Source organism: Ascaphus truei, chromosome 14, assembly GCF_040206685.1.
Source record: "Ascaphus truei isolate aAscTru1 chromosome 14, aAscTru1.hap1, whole genome shotgun sequence".
NCBI classification, from domain to species: Eukaryota; Metazoa; Chordata; class Amphibia; order Anura; family Ascaphidae; genus Ascaphus; species Ascaphus truei.
Window position 1 is genome coordinate 49,513,755 of NC_134496.1, and position 22,205 is coordinate 49,535,959.

Below are 22,205 nucleotides of genomic sequence, written 5' to 3' on the forward strand. Positions count from 1 at the left end.
CACCCCACCCTCACACACACCACCCCACTCGCTTCACTCTCACTCCCACTCCGCTCTCTCTCCTACCCTCACCCACTCACCACCTCCCCACAGCACCACAACCTCCACCCCAATCGCTCTCTCACCTACCCCACCCTCACACACTACACTCACACCACCCCTCACACTCACCCCTCCCCCTCTCTACACCTCACCCTCCTCTCTACACACCCTCCCCTCCACTCACACCACCCCTCCCCTCCACACTCACCCCTCTCCCACACTCACCCCCTCCTCCTCACACCACCCCTCCCCCCACTCTCCTACCCCACCCCCCCTCACACCCACCCCCCCTCTCACTACACCTCCCCCACACTCTCCTACCCTCACCCCTCTCTCACTACCCCCCCCTCCACTCACTACCCTCCCCCTCACACACCACCCCTCACTCCAACACACACCCACTCCCACACCTCCCCCCACACTCACCCCACCCCACACTCACCTCCCTCCCCCTCACTCACCTCCACTCCCCACACACACCCACCTCACTCTCTACACTCACCCTCTCTCTCCACCCGTCCCCTCACTCACCTCCCCTCCCCACTCTCACCTACACCCTCCTCCACTCTCACCCTCCCCCACACTCCCTCACACCTCTCACCCCTCCCCCTCACTCTCCCCACTCCCCACTCACCTCCACCACCTCTCACCAACACCACCCACCTCTCCACACACTCCCTCTCTCCTACACTCACCCTCTCTCCTACCCTCACCCACTCTCACCACACTCACCCTCTCTCTCCCTACACCACTCCCACACTCACCCCTCTCCCACACTCCACTCCCCTCTCTCTCCCTACACTCACCCTCTCTCTCCTACCTCACCCTCTCTCACTACCCACACCCTCACTCTCCTACCTCACCTCTCACACCTCACTCCCCCTCACTCTCCTACACTCACCCACTCTCTCCTACACTCACCCTCACACTCCAACCCTCACCCACTCTCTCATACACTCACCCACTCTCTCCTACACTCACACTCTCTCCTACACTCACCCTCTCTCACCTACACTCACCCACTCTCTCCACACTCACCCTCTCTCTCCTACACTCACCCTCTCTCTCCTACACTCACCCTCTCTCTCCTACACTCACCCACTCTCCTACACTCACCCACTCTCTCTTCCACTCACCCACTCTCTCCTACACTCACCCACTCTCTCCTACACTCACCATCTCTCTCCTACACTCACCCTCTCTCTCTCCTACACTCACCCCTCTCTCTCTCCTACACTCACCCACTCTCTCCTACACTCACCCACTCTCCTACACTCACCCACCTCTCTCCTACACTCACCCTCTCTCCCACACTCACCCTCTCTCCCATACTCACCCTCTCTCTCCCACACTCACCCTCTCTCTCCTACACTCACCCTCTCTCCTACACTCATCCTCTCTCTCCTACACTCACCCTCTCTCTCCTACACTCACCCTCTCTCTCCTACACTCACCCTCTCTCTCCTACACTCACCCTCTCTCTCCTACACTCACCCTCTCTCTCCTACACTCACCCTCTCTCTCCTACACGCACCCACTCTCTCCTACACTCACCCACTCTCTCCTACACTCACACTCTCTCCTACACTCACCCTCTCTCTCCTACACTCACCTCTCTCTCCTACACTCACCCTCTCTCTCCTACACTCACCCTCTCTTACACTCACCCTCTCTCTCCTACACTCATCCTCTCTCTCCTACACTCACCCACTCTCCTACACTCACCCTCTCTCTCCTACACGCACCCACTCTCTCTTACACTCACCCACTCTCTCCTACACTCACACTCTCTCCTACACTCACCCTCTCTCTCCTACACTCACCCACTCTCTCCTACACTCACCCTCTCTCTCCTACACTCACCCTCTCTCTCCTACACTCACCCTCTCTCTCCTACACTCACCACTCTCCTACACTCACCCACTCTCTCTTACACTCACCCTCTCTCTCCTACACTCACCCACTCTCTCCTACACTCACCATCTCTCTCCTACACTCACCCTCTCTCTCTCCTACACTCACCCTCTCTCTCTCCTACACTCACCCACTCTCTCCTACACTCACCCACTCTCCTACACTCACCCACTCTCCTACACTCACCCACTCTCTCCTACACTCACCCACTCTCTCCTACACTCATCCTCTCTCTCACACTCACCCTCTCTCCCACACTCACCCTCCTACATGCACCCACTCTCTCTTACACTCACCCTCTCTCTTACACTCACCCTCTCTCTACTACACTCACCCTCTCTCTTACACTCACCCTCTCTCTTACACTCACCCTCTCTCTACTACACTCACCCTCTCTCCTACACTCACCCTCTCTCCTACACTCACCCTCTCTCCTCCACTCACCCTCTCTCTCCTACACTCACCCTCTCTCTCCTACACTCACCCTCTCTCTCCTACACTCACCCTCTCTCTCCTACACTCACGCTTTCCCTCCTACACTCACGCTCTCTCTCCTACACTCACCTCTCTCTCCTACACTCACCTCTCTCTCCTACACTCACGCTCTCTCTCCTACACTTACGCTCTCTCTCCTACACTCACGCTCTCTCCTACACTCACGCTCTCTCTCCTACACTCACCCACTCTCTCCTACACTCACCCACTCTCTCCTACACTCACCCTCTTTCTCTTACACTCACCCTCTCTCCTACACTCACTCACCCTCTCTCTCCTACACTCACCCCCTCTCTCCTACACTCACCCCCTCTCTCCTACACTCACCCCCTCTCTCCTACACTCACCCCCTCTCTCCTACACGCACCCACTCTTTCTTACACTCACCCCCTCTCTCCTACACGCACCCACTCTCTCTTACACTCACCCTCTCTCCTACACTCACCCTCTCTCTCTTACACCTACTCGCTCTTACACTCACCCTCTCTCTCCTACACTCACCCTCTCTCCTACACTCACCCTCTCTCTCCTACACTCACCCACTCTCCTACACTCACCCACTCTCTCTTACACTCACCCTCTCTCTCCTACACTCACCCTCTCTCTCCTACAGTCACCCTCTCTCTCCTACAGTCACCCACTCTCTCCTACACTCATCCTCTCTCTCACACTCACCCTCTCTCCCACACTCACCCTCTCTCTCCCACACTCACCCTCTCTCTCCCACACTCACCCTCTCTCCTACACTCACCCTCTCTCTCCTACACTCACCCTCTCTCTCCTACACTCACCCTCTCTCTCCTACACTCACCCTCTCTCTCCTACACTCACCCTCTCTCTCCTACACTCACCCCTCTCTCCTACACTCACCCTCTCTTACACTCACCCTCTCCCTCCTACACTCATCCTCTCTCTCCTACACTCACCACTCTCCTACACTCACCCACTCTCTCTTACACTCACCCTCTCTCTCTACACTCACCCTCTCTCTCCTACACTCACCCTCTCTCTCTCCTACACTCACCCACTCTCTCCTACACTCACCCACTCTCCTACACTCACCCACTCTCTCCTACACTCACCCACTCTCTCCTACACTCATCCTCTCTCTCACACTCACCCTCTCTCCCACACTCACCCTCTCTCCTACATGCACCCACTCTCTCTTACACTCACCCTCTCTCTTACACTCACCCTCTCTCTACTACACTCACCCTCTCTCTTACACTCACCCTCTCTCTTACACTCACCCTCTCTCTACTACACTCACCCTCTCTCTTACACTCACCCTCTCTCTTACACTCACCCTCTCTCTACTACACTCACCCTCTCTCCTACACTCACCCTCTCTCCTACACTCACCCTCTCTCCTCCACTCACCCTCTCTCTCCTACACTCACGCTTTCCCTCCTACACTCACGCTCTCTCTCCTACACTCACCCTCTCTCTCCTACACTCACCCTCTCTCTCCTACACTCACCCTCTCTCTCCTACACTCACGCTCTCTCTCCTACACTCACGCTCTCTCCTACACTCACGCTCTCTCTCCTACACTCACCCACTCTCTCCTACACTCACCCACTCCTCTCTACACTCACCCTCTTTCTCTTACACTCACCCTCTCTCCTACACTCACTCACCCTCTCTCTCCTACACTCACCCCCTCTCTCCTACACTCACCCCCTCTCTCCTACACTCACCCCCTCTCTCCTACACTCACCCCCTCTCTTCTACACGTACCCACTCTTTCTTACACTCACCCCCTCTCTCCTACACGTACCCACTCTCTCTTACACTCACCCTCTCTCCTACACTCACCCTCTCTCTCTTACACCCACTCGCTCTTACACTCACCCTCTCTCTCCTACACTCACCCTCTCTCCTACACTCACCCTCTCTCTCCTACACTCACCCACTCTCCTACACTCACCCACTCTCTCTTACACTCACCCTCTCTCTCCTACACTCACCCACTCTCTCCTACACTCACCCTCTCTCTCCTACACTCACCCTCTCTCTCCTACAGTCACCCTCTCTCTCCTACAGTCACCCACTCTCTCCTACACTCATCCTCTCTCTCACACTCACCCTCTCTCCACACTCAACCTCTCTCTCCCACACTCACCCTCTCTCTCCCACACTCACCCTCTCTCCTACACTCACCCTCTCTCTCCTACACTCACCCTCTCTCTCCTACACTCACCCTCTCTCTCCTACACTCACCCTCTCTCTCCTACACTCACCCTCTCTCTCCTACACTCACCCTCTCTCTCCTACACTCACCCTCTCTCTCCTACACTCACCCTCTCTCTCCTACACTCACCCTCTCTCTCCTACACTCACCCTCTCTCTCCTACACTCACCCTCTCTTACACTCACCCTCTCCCTCCTACACTCATCCTCTCTCTCCTACACTCACCACTCTCCTACACTCACCCACTCTCTCTTACACTCACCCTCTCTCTTCTACACTCACCCTCTCTCTCCTACACTCACCCTCTCTCTCCTACACTCACCCTCTCTCTCCTACACTCACCCTCTCTCTCCTACACTCACCCTCTCTCTCCTACACTCACCCTCTCTCTCCTACACTCACCCTCTCTCTCCTACACTCACTCTCTCTCTCTACACTCACCCTCTCTCTCCTACACTCACCCTCTCTCCTACACTCACCCTCTCTCTCCTACACTCACCCACTCTCCTACACTCACCCACTCTCTCTTACACTCACCCTCTCTCTCCTACACTCACCCACTCTCTCCTACACTCACCATCTCTCTCCTACACTCACCCTCTCTCTCTCCTACACTCACCCTCTCTCTCTCCTACACTCTCCACTCTCTCTACACTCACCCACTCTCCCTACACTCACCCACTCTCTCCTACACTCACCCACTCTCTCCTACACTCATCCTCTCTCTCACACTCACCCTCTCTCCCACACTCACCCTCCTACATGCACCCACTCTCTCTTACACTCACCCTCTCTCTTACACTCACCCTCTCTCTACTACACTCACCCTCTCTCTTACACTCACCCTCTCTCTTACACTCACCCTCTCTCTACTACACTCACCCTCTCTCCTACACTCACCCTCTCTCCTACACTCACCCTCTCTCCTCCACTCACCCTCTCTCTCCTACACTCACCCTCTCTCTCCTACACTCACCCTCTCTCTCCTACACTCACGCTTTCCCTCCTACACTCACGCTCTCTCTCCTACACTCACCCTCTCTCTCCTACACTCACCCTCTCTCTCCTACACTCACGCTCTCTCTCCTACACTTACGCTCTCTCTCCTACACTCACGCTCTCTCCTACACTCACGCTCTCTCTCCTACACTCACCCACTCTCTCCTACACTCACCCACTCTCTCCTACACTCACCCACTCTCTCCTACACTCACCCTCTTTCTCTTACACTCACCCTCTCTCCTACACTCACTCACCCTCTCTCTCCTACACTCACCCCCTCTCTCCTACACTCACCCCCTCTCTCCTACACTCACCCCCTCTCTGCCTACACACCCCTCTCTCTACACTCACCCCCTCTCTCCTACACGCACCCACTCTTTCTTACACTCACCCCTCTCTCCTACACGCACCCACTCTTCTTACACTCACCCTCTCTCCTACACGCACCCCTCTCTCTCTTACACCCCACTCGCTCTACACTCACCCTCTCTCTCCTACACTCACCCTCTCTCCTACACTCACCCTCTCTCTCCTACACTCACCCACTCTCCTACACTCACCCACTCTCTCTTACACTCACCCTCTCTCTACACTCACACTCTCTCTCCTACAGTCACCCTCTCTCTCCTACAGTCACCCACTCTCTCCTACACTCATCCTCTCTCTCACACTCACCTCTCTCCCACACTCACCCTCTCTCTCCCACACTCACCCTCTCTCTCCCACACTCACCCTCTCTCCTACACTCACCCTCTCTCCTACACTCACCCTCTCTCTCCTACACTCACCCTCCTCTCTCCTACACTCACCCTCTCTCTCCTACACTCACCCTCTCTCTCCTACACTCACCCTCTCTCTCCTACACTCACCCTCTCTCTCCTACACTCACCCTCTCTTACACTCACCCTCTCCCTCCTACACTCATCCTCTCTCTCCTACACTCACCCACTCTCCTACACTCACCCACTCTCTCTTACACTCACCCTCTCTCTTCTACACTCACCCTCTCTCTCCTACACTCACCCTCTCTCTCTCCTACACTCACCCACTCTCTCCTACACTCACCCACTCTCCTACACTCACCCACTCTCTCCTACACTCACCCACTCTCTCCTACACTCATCCTCTCTCTCACACTCACCCTCTCTCCCACACTCACCCTCTCTCCTACATGCACCCACTCTCTCTTACACTCACCCTCTCTCTTACACTCACCCTCTCTCTACTACACTCACCCTCTCTCTTACACTCACCCTCTCTCTTACACTCACCCTCTCTCTACTACCCTCACCCTCTCTCTTACACTCACCCTCTCTCTTACACTCACCCTCTCTCTACTACACTCACCCTCTCTCCTACACTCACCCTCTCTCCTACACTCACCCTCTCTCCTACACTCACCCTCTCTCTCCTACACTCACGCTTTCCCTCCTACACTCACGCTCTCTCTCCTACACTCACCCTCTCTCTCCTACACTCACCCTCTCTCTCCTACACTCACGCTCTCTCTCCTACACTTACGCTCTCTCTCCTACACTCACGCTCTCTCCTACACTCACGCTCTCTCTCCTACACTCACCCACTCTCTCCTACACTCACTCACCCTCTCTCTCCTACACCTCACCCCCTCTCTCCTACACTCACCCCCTCTCTCCTACACTCACCCCCTCTCTCCTACACTCACCCCCTCTCTCCTACACGTACCCACTCTTTCTTACACTCACCCCCTCTCTCCTACACGCACCCACTCTCTCTTACACTCACCCTCTCTCCTACACTCACCCTCTCTCTCTTACACCCACTCGCTCTTACACTCACCCTCTCTCTCCTACACTCACCCTCTCTCCTACACTCACCCTCTCTCTCCTACACTCACCCACTCTCCTACACTCACCCACTCTCTCTTACACTCACCCTCTCTCTCCTACACTCACCCACTCTCTCCTACACTCACCCTCTCTCTCCTACACTCACCCTCTCTCTCCTACAGTCACCCTCTCTCTCCTACAGTCACCCACTCTCTCCTACACTCATCCTCTCTCTCACACTCACCCTCTCTCCCACACTCACCCTCTCTCCTACACTCACCCTCCTCTCTCCTACACTCACCCTCTCTCTCCTACACTCACCCTCTCTCTCCTACACTCACCCTCTCTCTCCTACACTCACCCTCTCTCTCCTACACTCACCCTCTCTCTCCTACACTCACCCTCTCTCTCCTACACTCACCCTCTCTCTCCTACACTCACCCTCTCTCTCCTACACTCACCCTCTCTCTCCTACACTCACCCTCTCTCTCCTACACTCACCCTCTCTCTCCTACACTCACCCTCTCTCTCCTACACTCACCCTCTCTTACACTCACCCTCTCCCTCCTACACTCATCCTCTCTCTCCTACACTCACCCACTCTCCTACACTCACCCACTCTCTCTTACACTCACCCTCTCTCTTCTACACTCACCCTCTCTCTCCTACACTCACCCTCTCTCTCCTACACTCACCCTCTCTCTCCTACACTCACCCTCTCTCTCCTACACTCACCCTCTCTCTCCTACACTCACCCTCTCTCTCCTACACTCACCCTCTCTCTCCTACACTCACTCTCTCTCTCCTACACTCACCCTCTCTCTCCTACACTCACCCTCTCTCCTACACTCACCCTCTCTCCTACACTCACCCTCTCTCTCCTACACTCACCCTCTCTCTCCTACACTCACCCTCTCTCTCCTACACTCACCCTCTCTCTCCTACACTCACCCTCTCTCTCCTACACTCACCCTCTCTCTCCTACACTCACCCTCTCTCTCCTAAACTCACTCTCTCTCTCCTACACTCACCCTCTCTTACACTCACCCTCTCCTCCTACACTCACCCTCTCTCTCCTACACTCACCCTCTCTCTCCTACACTCACCCACTCTCTCTTACACTCACCCTCTCTCTCCTACACTCACCCTCTCTCTCCTACAGTCACCCTCTCTCTCCTACAGTCACCCTCTCTCTCCTACAGTCACCCTCTCTCTCCTACAGTCACCCTATCTCTCCTACACTCACCCACTCTCCTACACTCACCCACTCTCTCCTACACTCACCCACTCTCTCCTACACTCACCCTCTCTCTCCTACACTCAGCCTCTCTCTCTCCTACACTCACCCTCTCTCCTACACTCACCCACTCTCTCCTACACTCATCCACTCTCTCACACTCACCCTCTCTCTCCTACACTCACCCCTCTCTCTCCTACACTCACCCTCTCTCTCCTACACTCACCCTCTCTCTCCTACACTCACCCACTCTCTCCTACACTCACCCACTCTCTCCTACACTCACCCACTCTCTCCTACACTCACCCTCTCTCTCTTACACTCACCCTCTCTCTCTTACACTCACCCTCTCTCTCCTACACTCACCCTCTCTCTCCTACACTCACCCTCTCTCTCCTACACTCACCCTCTCTCTCCTACACTCACTCTCTCTCTCCTACTCTCACCCACTCTCCTACACTCACCCACTCTCCTTCACTCACCCACTCTCTCCTACACTCACCCTCTCTCTCCTACACTCACCCTCTCTCTCCTACACTCACCCTCACCTACACTCACCCACTCGCTCCTACACTCACCCACTCTCTCTTACATTCACTTACCCACTCTCTCTTACACTCACCCTCTCTCCCCTACACTCACCCTCTCTCTCCTACACTCACCCCCTCTCTCCTACACTCACCCCCTCTCTCCTACACTCACCCCCTCTCTCCTACACGCACCCACTCTCTCTTACACTCACCCCCTCTCCTACATGCACCCACTCTCTCTTACACTCACCCTCTCTCTTACACTCACCCTCTCTCTACTACACTCACCCTCTCTCTTACACTCACCCTCTCTCTTACACTCACCCTCTCTCTACTACACTCACCCTCTCTCCTACACTCACCCTCTCTCCTACACTCACCCTCTCTCCTACACTCACCCTCTCTCTCCTACACTCACCCCTTCTCTCCTACACTCACCCCTCTCTCCTACACGCACCCACTCTCTCTTACACTCACCCCCTCTCTCCTACATGCACCCACTCTCTCTTACACTCACCCTCTCTCTTACACTCACCCTCTCTCTACTACACTCACCCTCTCTCTTACACTCACCCTCTCTCTTACACTCACCCTCTCTCTTACACTCACCCTCTCTCTTACAGTCACCCTCTCTCTACTACACTCACCCTCTCTCTCCTACACTCACCCTCTCTCTCTCCTACACTCACCCTCTCTCTCCTACACTCACCCACTCTCTCCTACACTCACCCACTCTCCTACACTCACCCACTTTCTCTTACACTCACCCTCTCTCTCCTACACTCACCCACTCTCTCCTACACTCACCCTCTCTCTCCTACACTCACCCTCTCTCTCTCCTACACTCACCCTCTCTCTCCTACACTCACCCACTCTCTCCTACACTCACCCTCTCTCTCCTACACTCACCCTCTCTCTCCTACACTCACCCTCTCCCTCCTACACTCATCCTCTCTCTCCTACACTCACCCACTCTCCTACACTCACCCACTCTCCTACACTCACCCACTCTCTCTTACACTCACCCTCTCTCTCCTACACTCACCCTCTCTCTCCTACACTCACCCTCTCTCTCCTACACTCACCCTCTCTCTCCTACAGTCACCCTCTCTCCCCTACAGTCACCCTCTCTCTCCTACACTCACCTTCTCTCCTACACTCACCCTCTCTCCTACACTCACCCTCTCTCCTACACTCACCCTCTCTCCTACACTCACCCTCTCTCCTACACTCACCCTCTCTCTCCTACACTCACCCACTCTCTCCTACACTCACCCACTCTCTCCTACACTCACCCACTCTCTCCTACACTCACCCTCTCTCTCTTACACTCACCCTCTCTCCTACAGTCACCCTCTCTCTCCTACACTCAACCTCTCTCTCCTATACTCACCCACTCTCTCCTACACTCACCCTCTCTTACACTCACCCTCTCTCTCCTACACTCACCCTCTCTCTCCTACACTCACCCTCTCTCTCCTACACTCACCCTCTCTCCTACACTCACCCTCTCTCCTACACTCACCCACTCTCCTACACTCACCCACTCTCTCCTACACTCACCCACTCTCTCCTACACTCACCCACTCTCTCCTACACTCACCCTCTCTATCCTATACTCACCCTCTCCTACACTCACCCTCTCCTACACTCACCCACTCGCTCCTACACTCACCCCCTCTCTCCTACACTCACTCACCCTCTCTCCTACACTCACTCACCCTCTCTCTCCTACTCTCCCTCAGATAGCAACAGAACAGTCCAAGTTTTATCCGTCTCGAGGAGAGAGCCAGAAGCCCCTCAAGCCGTCACTGAAACAGCCCCCCAGCAGCATGACTGAGCTCCACCCAGGTACTTGACATGGAGGGGCAGTAAGTGATGTTTATTGCCCTCTGACAGGGAGGGGCAGTATGTGATGTTTATTGCCCTCTGATAGGGAGGGGCAGTATGTGATGTTTATTGCCCTCTGTCAGGGAGGGTCAGTAAGTGATGTTTATTGCCCTCTGTCAGGGAGGGGCAGTAAGTAATGTTTATTGCCCTCTGACAGGGAGGGCAGTATGTGATGTTTATTGCCCTCTGTCAGTGAGGGCAGTATGTGATGTTTATTGCCCTGTGATAGGGAGGGGCAGTAAGTAATGTTTATTGCCCCGTCTCTGCAGATAACTCAGGAACCACCCTGAAAAGCATCTTCTGTGCCAGAGACTTCAGTGACCCCACGGAGGTCAGAACCTATCCCACCCCTCACGGATTTAATTACTTGCCCCTCTATTACTTTCTTACATCCTCCTCCCCTGCCCCACCCTATTGCCTCCTTTCATGCCCCACCCATTCTGTTGCCCCTTTCTCTAACACCCTTTTCGCCCGCTCTTTAATGCACCCCCTTCTCTTGCCCCCTTCTCTTGCCCCCCTCAATCTATAGCCCGTGACTCCTTCCCATTGTTACTCACAGTTCAGCCCCCTCCCCCTCTCTTGTTTCACGTTGTTACTCACAGTTCAGCCCCCTCCCCCTCTCTCGTTTCACGTTGTTACTCACAGTTCAGCCCCCTCCCCCTCTCTCGTTTCACGTTGTTACTCACAGTTCAGCCCCCTCCCCCCTCTCTCGTTTCACGTTTGTTACTCACAGTTCAGCCCCCTCCCCCCTCTCTCGTTTCACGTTGTTACTAACACTAAAGTCGCCCGGGAATTCCAAGTCTGCTCCAAAGTGTAAAACCAAACGGACGCGTGTGTGTGCCGGGGTAAGTGTGACATTTATACTCACTGTGCTGGGGCATCCACAGGGCGCTGACAACATGGGGCAAAAGGATCTTACTCATCCCCTCACTGACACACTCATCCCTCTCACTGACGCACACTCATCCCCTCACTGACACACACTCATCCCCTCACTGACGTGCACTCATCCCCTCGCTGACACGCACTCATCCCCTCACTGACACACTCATCCCTCTCACTGACGCACACTCATCCTCTCACTGACACGCACTCATCCCTCACTGACGCGCACTCATCCCCTCACTGACACGCACTCATCCCCTCGCTGACGCTCACTCATCCCCTCGCTGACACGCACTCATCCCCTCGCTGACGCGCACTCATCCCCTCGCTGACGTGCACTCGCCCCCTCGCTGACGCGCACTTTGCTCACCGTCTGTCGTTTTTTCCCTCTTCTTCTCTCTCTGTCTCACTGGGGTTATTCATGAAACTCTGATAGTTCCGATGTGGGCACTTACACGGAAACTCCCATTGATCGCAGTGTAATGAGTAACCCCTCACAGTCCCAATCGCTCTCTCCCCCACTCTCTTTATCTCTTTGTCCCCCAAAAATGTTGGTTGATACAAAGCACCCTAATTCTGCGCTCGCGAGATACACGGGCGTTTTAGGGTTCACGCCAGGTTGAACTTGTTGGGCGATTGTGACGCATTTTCTCCTTTTTGCGCAGAAACATTCTTTTATAGTACTGTATGTATCATGAACGTCTTTCCGCCCAGCGGCGGCCATTTCCTTGACCCCAAATAAAAGGGAAATCATTTTTTGACACCAATGGTGAAGATTGAGAAATGTCACGTTAGTACATGGGAGCACACAGCGATAGGGACACGTCACAACATTGCGTGTGATTGTGATGCTACACAATATTGCGCGTCATACTACACAACATTGCGTGTGATAGTGATGTTACACAACACTGCGTGTAATAGCAGCTGTAGGTATATAGATACACCCATGCACACACAGATTACACAAGCACATATACACACACACACATGCACACACATTACACAAGCACACATACAGATACACACATGCACACACAGATACACAAGCACACACACAGATACACACATGCACACACAGATTACACAAGCACACACAGATTACACAAGCATATATACACACACACATGCACACACAGATTACACAAGCACACATACAGATTACAAAAGCACACATATAGATACACACATGCACACACAGATACCACAAGCACACACACAGATACACACATGCACACACAGATTACACAAGCACACACAGATTACACAAGCCACACTTACAGGTGCACACATAACAGATACACACATGCACACACAGATTACACAAGCACACATACAGATACACACATGCACACACAGATTACACAAGCACACATACAGATACACATGCATACATAGATTACACAAGCACACATACAGATACACACATGCACATATTGATTACACAAGCTCACATACAGATACACACATGCACACACAGATAACACAAATACAGATACACATGCACACACAGATTACACAAGCACAAATACAGATACACACATGCACACACAGATTACACAAGCACATATACAGATACACACATGCACACACAGATTACACATACAGATACACATGCACACACAGATTACACAAGTACACATGCACACAACAAATAACACATCACACATACAGATGCACAAATGCACACAAAGATTACACAAACACACATACAGATACACACATGCACACACAGATTACACAAATGCACATATAGATACACACATGCACACGCAGATTACACAAGCACACACAGATACACACATGCACACATACAGATACACACATGCATACATGCACACATACAGATACACACATGCACACATACAGATATACACAAGCATACATACAGATACACACATGCACACACAGATTATACAAGCACACATACAGATACACACGCTGTAAGAATTCCAATTATTATATTGTAATTAGGTTTGAATCCGGTGCATAAAAACAGGATACCCATATTCTATTATTGTAATTCAGAACGACTCTTTTCTATCCATATTCTATTCATATTATATCGCACATTTACAATATGATATTATTCTAGTGTCAAAATAAATTAGACATATTCCCTTTTCTTCCTAAGATATCCTTCCAACAATTGTCTTATAATCCTCACTCACATTCATCATTTTAGGGGGAAATGCAATTTCTTACACACGCACATGTGTTTAGATATAGATAGATAGACAGACAGACAGACAGACAGACAGACAGACAGACACTGGCTCTTGTGTCTGCAGAATGCAGATGTGCCGGTGTGACACGATGACCCATTCACAGGTGAGTATCTCAGGGCGGGGCTTAAGAAAGGGGCGTGGTCTATAGAGGTGTGGTTTCATGTGTGGGCGGAGTTTCTGAGTATTTTCTCTATTAGGTCCTGGAGTGGGAGAGCTTCAGCTGGATGTATACCCAGTCAACTTTAACAACTGCAAGATAGACCCCGCCCCTTTCCCAGCTGGTGGAGAGAACCTCGCTACACAAGTACACACCTACACATCACACACACCACCTTCTCCCCCACCCCTCCCTCACACCTCTCCACTCCCCCTCTCCCCTCCCTCACACCTCTCCCCCTCCCCTCCCTCACACCTCTCCCACTCCCCTCACACTCCCCCACTCCCTCACACCCTCTCCCCCCTCCCTGCACACCTCTCCCCCCCCTCCCCTCACACCACTCCTCTCCCACTATCCCTCACTCACACCTCTCCTCTCCCCCGCCCCCCTCCCACCACACCTCCTCTCCCCCGCCCCCCGCCCCTCACACCCTCTCCTCTCCCCCTCTCCCCTCCCTCACATCTCTCCCCCTCCCCTCCCTCACACCTCTCCCCCTCCCCTCCCTCACACCTCTCCCCCTCCCCTCCCTCACACCACTCCTCTCCCACTCTCCCCTCACTCACACTTCTCTCCCCCGGCCCCCCTCCCTCCCTCACACCTCTCCTCTCCCCCTCTCCCCTCCTTCACACCTCTCCTCTCCCCCTCTCCCCTCCCTCACACCTCTCCCCCTCCCCCCCTCACACCTCTCCCCCTCCCCCCCTCACACCTCTCCCCCTCCCCCCCTCACACCTCTCCCCCACTCCCCTCCCTCACACCTCTCCCCTTCCCCCTCCCTCACACCTCTCCTCTCCCACTCTCCCCTCCCTCACATCTCTCCCCTCCCTCGCCCCACCCCCTCACATCTCTCCCCCACACCTCTCCCCCGCCCCCCACCCTCACACACCTCTCCCCCGCCCCCCTCCCTCACACCTCTCCTCTCCCCCGCCCTCACACCTCTCCTCTCCCCCTCACACCTCTCCCCTCCCTCACACCTCTCCCCCTATCATACCTCACACCTCTCCCCCTCTCCCTCTATCCCCTCCATCACACCTCTCCCCCTATCCCCTCCCTCACACCTCTCCCCCTATTCCCTCCGTCACACCACTCCCCCTTTCCCCCTATCCACTCCCTCACACCTTTCCCCTCCCTCACACCTCTCTCCCCTCCCTCACACCTCTCCTCTCCTCCTCAGACTCACACAGTCTTCTCTCTACTGGGAATGGATCACGCGTATGTTACCAGTATAGGACGCCTCATTGGGATGGTTACCCTGAAAGAGGTTAGAGGCCCCTTGGGAAGTGTTTGTGTGTGTGTGTGTGTATATATATTTATATATCTGCGTACGGACACGTATATATTTATATATCTGCGTACGGGACACATATATATTTATATATCGGCGTACGGCACACGTATATATTTATATATCTGCGCATCGGACATGTCTAACTATATCTATATATCTATCTGTGTACATCCAGCTCCGTAAGGCCATCGAGGGCTCGGTGACAGTGAAAGGGGCGAAGGTGCGGCCCCCCCTGGCCAGCTTCAGGGACAGCGCTACGAGCGGCAGCGAGACAGAGACCACCGAGATACACAAACTGTGGGGGAGGAGCGGGCGACACTTGATCCCCCAAGAGTCCAGTCCGTCCGACAGTGATGACAAGTGTCAGTGACGGAGACTCCCGGACCTCAGCACCCCCCGTAATCAGCTGGGACCCCCCCAGAGATAACCCCCCCTTACATGGGTGAGGACGCCCCATCACCCTGCCACGCGGTGACCACCCGATATCACACAGAACATTCCAGTGTTTGTCGTTGTGTCCCCCCCACCCCGGGGCAGAAGGTGGGGTATCAGGACATGGTGCTGGCTGGGCCCCCATCCTCCCCGTGCCAGAGGTGCCTTATTGCTTTATATCGAAATGAACTCACAGCTTGTGATGGAAATGTGAGCGGAGGAATAATGGGGCGGTGCGCTGACATGGGACACGTGTGGTCAGCCACTGACATGGGACACGTGTGGTCAGCCACTGACCTGGGACACGTGTGGTCAGCCACTGACCTGGGACACGTGTGGTCAGCCACTGACATGGGACACGTGTGGTCAGCCACTGACATGGGACACGTGTGGTCAGCCACTGATACACATACTCATACTGACACGCACATACTCATACTGACACGCACATACTCATACTGACACGCACATACTCATACTGACACGCACATACTCATACTGACACACATACTCATACTGACACACATACTCATACTGACACGCACATACTCATACTGACACGCACATACTCATACTGACACGCACATACTCATACTGACACGCACATTCTCATACTGACACGCGCATACTCATACTGACACGCGCATACTCCTACTGACACGCGCATACTCCTACTGACACGCACATACTCCTACTGACACACATACTCATACTGACACGCACATACTCATACTGACACGCACATACTCATACTGACACGCACATACTCATACTGACACGCACATACTCATACTGACACACATACTCATACTGACACGCACATACTCATACTGACACGCACATACTCATACTGACACGCACATACTCATACTGACACGCGCATTCTCATACTGACACGCGCATTCTCATACTGACACGCGCATACTCATACTGACACGCGCATACTCCTACTGACACGCGCATACTCCTACTGACACGCGCATACTCCTACTGACACGCGCATACTCCTACTGACACGCGCATACTCCTACTGACACGCGCATACTCCTACTGACACATTTGTCAAACCTGGGAAGTCAATCCCAACAATATAGCGCTCCAGGGGTTAATGTGATCCAGTGAATAGTAAATTGAAAACACAAGTCCTTAGTAACACGTCCCTTTGGGAGTGTATTAAATGATTGGGTCCGTGTGTGAGAGCTTGCCAGGTGTAAACAGATACATATCCACTCATATTACAAACACTACACTCTCGGGGTACAGCAGGCAGGGATATAGGCGTGCGGAGGTATAGGAAACCTCAAACCAACCGTGTCCCAACTGAACATCCGGGATGAGCGTGGTGCCGAGCGCTGTTATAAAAACGTGTACATTTATGAAGAAGCGGGTGTTGTTCAGCAACCCATTGGCAAAAAACATTTAGCATTTACTCACATGACCCAAGTGATGAAGAGACTCCTGTGGCGTGCTTCCCGTTGTAAATAGCAAACTAAGATCTCCAGCTAACAAGCTGTAGGAACCAGCGCACTGCTGCGTAGGACAAAAAGTCCGAGCTAGACAAAAAAGCTGTCACAAACAGTTTAATGAAACATCCGCGTGATGTATAGCAGGTACTGTTTGACAAAGCGCTTGTAATGCGAAACGCGTGAGAGTTTGTTGTACCTGCTATACATCATGTGGATGTTTCATTAAACTGTTTGTGACAGCTTTTTTGTCTAGCACAGACTTTTTGTCCTACGCAGCAGTGCGCTGGTTCCTACAGCTTGTATCTTCATACTGACATACACACATACTGATAGACATACATACTCCCACACACATACATACACACTGACACGCATACTCCCACACACACTGATAGACATACATCCTGACAAACACGCATACTGACACACACACACATACTGATAGACATACATACTCCCACACACACACATACATACATACATACTGACACGCATACTCCCACACACTGATAGACATACATACTCCCACACACACACACACATACACACTGACGCGCATACTCCCACACACACTGATAGACATACATCCTGACAAACACACATACTGACACACACACACACATGCTGATAGACATACATACTCCCACACACATACATACATACTGACACGCATACTCCCACACACTGATAGACATACATACTCCCACACACATACATACATACACACTGACACTCATACTCCCACACACTGATAGACATACATCCTCCCACACACACTGATAGACATACATCCTGACAAACACACATACTGACGCACACACACACATACTGATAGACATACATACTCCCACACACACACATACCTACATACTGACACGCATACTCCCACACACTGATAGACATACATCCTCCCACACACACTGATAGACATACATCCTGACAAACACACATACTGACACACACACACACATACTGATAGACATACATACTCCCACACACACACATACCTACATACTGACACGCATACTCCCACACACTGATAGACATACATCCTCCCACACACACTGATAGACATACATCCTGACAAACACACATACTGACACACACACACACATACTGATAGACATACATACTCCCACACACACACATACCTACATACTGACACGCATACTCCCACACACTGATAGACATACATCCTCCCACACACACTGATAGACATACATCCTGACAAACACATACTCCCACACAAATACATACATACACACTGACACGCATACTCCCACACACACTGATAGACATACATCCTGACAAACACACATACTGACACACACACATACTCCCACACAAATACATACATACACACTGACACGCATACTCCCACACACACTGATAGACATACATCCTGACAAACACACATACTGACACACACACACACACATGCTGACACACACATACATAGCAGTACCACGGTGACAGTGTCCATCTGCCATAAATCAATAATCGTCACTCCCCGTCTCCTGCTCTTTGAACTGAAGTGTGACCGTGTCCAACCCGAGAATTTTATATTAATTTAATAAAAAAATATTTTTAATGCTACATTTGTGAGTGCGGCGTGATGTGACGCGGCGTGATGTGACGCGGCGTGATGTGACGCGGCGTGATGTGACGCGGCGTGATGTGACGCGGCGTGATGTGACGCAGGGTGATGTGACGCGGCGTGATGTGACGCGGCGTGATGTGACGCGGCGTGATGTGACGCGGCGTGATGTGACGCAGCATGATGTGACACAGCGTGTCACCGAGGCCACCAGGGTGACACGGAGAGACCGCGAGGCACAGGAGGGACCTACGGGAGGAGGAAAGACGACACTGAGATCGGACGCGGATTGTAGGAGATGCAGAGTTGGAATATCACAAGTTTACTAACCGTTTCTGTGCTCCCCCATCTCCCCATCATCGGTGTGTGCTCCAATCTCCCCCATCATCTGTGCTCCTATCTCCCCCAATCATCATCTGTGCTTTCCTATCTCCCCCATCATCTGTGCTCCCCCATCATCTGTGCTTTCCAATCTTCCCCATCATCTGTGCTCCTATCTCCCCCATCATCTGTGCTCCTATCTCCCCCAATCATCATCTGTGCTTTCCTATCTCCCCCATCATCTGTGCTCCAATCTCCCCCATCATCTGTGCTCCTATCTCCCCCAATCATCATCTGTGCTTTCCTATCTCCCCCATCATCTGTGCTCCCCCATCATCTGTGCTTTCCAATCTTCCCCATCATCTGTGCTCCCCCATCATCGGTGTGTGCTCCTATCTCCCCCATCATCGGTGTGTGCTCCTATCTCCCCCATCATCTGTGCTCCCCCATCATCTGTGCTTTCCTATCTCCCCCATCATCTGTGCTCCCCCATCATCGGTGTGTGCTCCAATCTCCCCCATCATCGGTGTGTGCTCCAATCTCCCCCATCATCGGTGTGTGCTCCTATCTCCCCCAATCATCATCTGTGCTTTCCTATCTCCCCCATCATCTCTGTGCTCCCCCATCACCTGTGCTTTCCTATCTCCCCCAATCATCTGCGCTTTCCAATCTCCCCCATCATCTGTGCTCCCCCATCATCGGTGTGTGCTCCTATCTCCCCCAATCATCATCTGTGCTTTCCTATCTCCCCCATCATCTGTGCTCCAATCTCCCCCATCATCTGTGCTTTCCTATCTCCCCCATTATCTCTGTGCTCTCCTATCTCCCCATTATCTCTGTGCTTTCCTATCTCCCCCATTATCTCTGTGCTTTCTTATGTCCCCCATTATCTCTGTGCTTTCCTATCTCCCCCATTATCTCTGTGCTTTCCTATCTCCCCCATTATCTCTGTGCTTTCCTATCTCCCCCATCATTGTGCTCCAATCTCCCCCATCATCTCTGTGCTTTCCTATCTCCCCCATTATCTCTGTGCTCTCCTATCTCCCCCATTATCTGTGCTCCAATCTCCCCCATCATCTGTGCTTTCCTAAGAGCGCTGGGGTGGGCAGTGCAAGTGCAGTAGGTGTGGGGGGGAGCAGTGCAAGAGCGTTGGGTGTGAGGGAGCAGTGTAAGAGCGTCGGATGTGGGGGAGCAGTGTAAGAGCGTCGGATGTGGGGGAGCAGTGTAAGAGCGCTGGGTGTTTGGGGAGCATTGTAAGAGCGCTGGGTGTGGGGGGGAGCAGTGTAAGAGCGCTGGGTGTTTGGGGAGCAGTGTAAGAGCGCTGGGTGTGGGGGGAGCAGTGTAAGAGCGCTGGGTGTGGGGGGGAGCAGTATAAGAGCGCTGGGTGTTTGGGGAGCAGTGTAAGAGCGCTGGGTGTGGGGGGGAGCAGTGTAAGAGCGCTGGGTGTGGGGGGGGGGGAGCAGTGTAAGAGCGCTGGGTGTTTGGGGAGCAGTGTAAGAGCGCTGGGTGTTTGGGGAGCAGTGTAAGAGCGCTGGGTGTGGGGGGGAGCAGTGTAAGAGCGCTGGGTGTGGGGGGGAGCAGTGTAAGAGCGCTGGGTGTGGGGGGGCAGTGTAAGAGCGCTGGGTGTGGGGGAGCAGTGTAAGAGCGCTGGGTGTTTGGGGAGCAGTGTAAGAGCGCTGGGTGTGGGGGGGAGCAGTGTAAGAGCGCTGGGTGTGGGGAGGAGCAGTGTAAGAGCGCTGGGTGTGGGGGGGAGCAGTGTAAGAGCGCTGGGTGTGGGGGGGGAGCAGTGTAAGAGCGCTGGGTGTGGGGGAGCAGTGTAAGAGCGCTGGGTATTTGGGGAGCAGTGTAAGAGCGCTGGGTGTTTGGGGAGCAGTGTAAGAGCGCTGGGTGTTTGGGGAGCAGTGTAAGAGCACTAGGTGTGGGGGGGAGCAGTGTAAGAGCGCTGGGTGTGGGGAGGAGCAGTGTAAGAGCGCTGGGTGTGGGGGAGCAGTGTAAGAGCGCTGGGTGTTTGGGGAGCAGTGTAAGAGCGCTGGGTGTTTGGGGAGCAGTGTAAGAGCGCTGGGTGTTTGGGGAGCAGTGTAAGAGCGCTGGGTGTGGGGAGGAGCAGTGTAAGAGCGCTGGGTGTGGGGGAGCAGTGTAAGAGCGCTGGGTGTGGGGGGGAGCAGTGTAAGAGTGCTGGGTGTGGGGGGGAGCAGTGTAAGAGCGCTGGGTGTTTGGGGAGCAGTGTAAGAGCGCTGGGTGTTTGGGGAGCAGTGTAAGAGCGCTGGGTGTGGGGGGGAGCAGTGTAAGAGCGCTGGGTGTTTGGGGAGCAGTGTAAGAGCGCTGGGTGTTTGGGGAGCAGTGTAAGAGCGCTGGGTGTTTGGGGAGCAGTGTAAGAGCGCTGGGTGTTTGGGGAGCAGTGTAAGAGCGCTGGGTGTGGGGGGGAGCAGTGTAAGAGCGCTGGGTGTTTGGGGAGCAGTGTAAGAGCGCTGGGTGTGGGGAGGAGCAGTGTAAGAGCGCTGGGTGTGGGGGGGGCAGTGTAAAAGCACTGGGTGTGGGGGGAGCAGTGTAAGAGCGCTGGGTGTGGGGGAGCAGTGTAAGAGCACTGGGTGTTTGGGGAGCAGTGTAAGAGCGCTGGGTGTGGGAAGGAGCAGTGTAAGAGCGCTGGGTGTGGGGGGGAGCAGTGTAAGAGCGCTGGGTGTGGGGGAGCAGTGTAAGAGCGCTGGGTGTTTGGGGAGCAGTG

General features: G+C 53.5%; 1 protein-coding gene across 1 annotated transcript in view; it reads left to right on the forward strand.

Moving 5' to 3' along the window:
* The window catches only part of CLCN2 (chloride voltage-gated channel 2), a 111,356-nt gene extending 93,721 nt beyond the window's left edge, over positions 1-17,635 (forward strand). Inside the window, 9 exon segments of the mRNA XM_075569437.1 lie at positions 11,196-11,200; positions 11,407-11,443; positions 11,895-11,957; positions 14,289-14,328; positions 14,423-14,432; positions 14,435-14,499; positions 14,501-14,528; positions 15,552-15,640; positions 15,843-17,635. Of these exon segments, the coding sequence (XP_075425552.1) occupies positions 11,196-11,200; positions 11,407-11,443; positions 11,895-11,957; positions 14,289-14,328; positions 14,423-14,432; positions 14,435-14,499; positions 14,501-14,528; positions 15,552-15,640; positions 15,843-16,037 (532 nt within the window). The 3' untranslated portion in view covers positions 16,038-17,635.
* Positions 17,636-22,205: the final 4,570 nt, after the last annotated feature.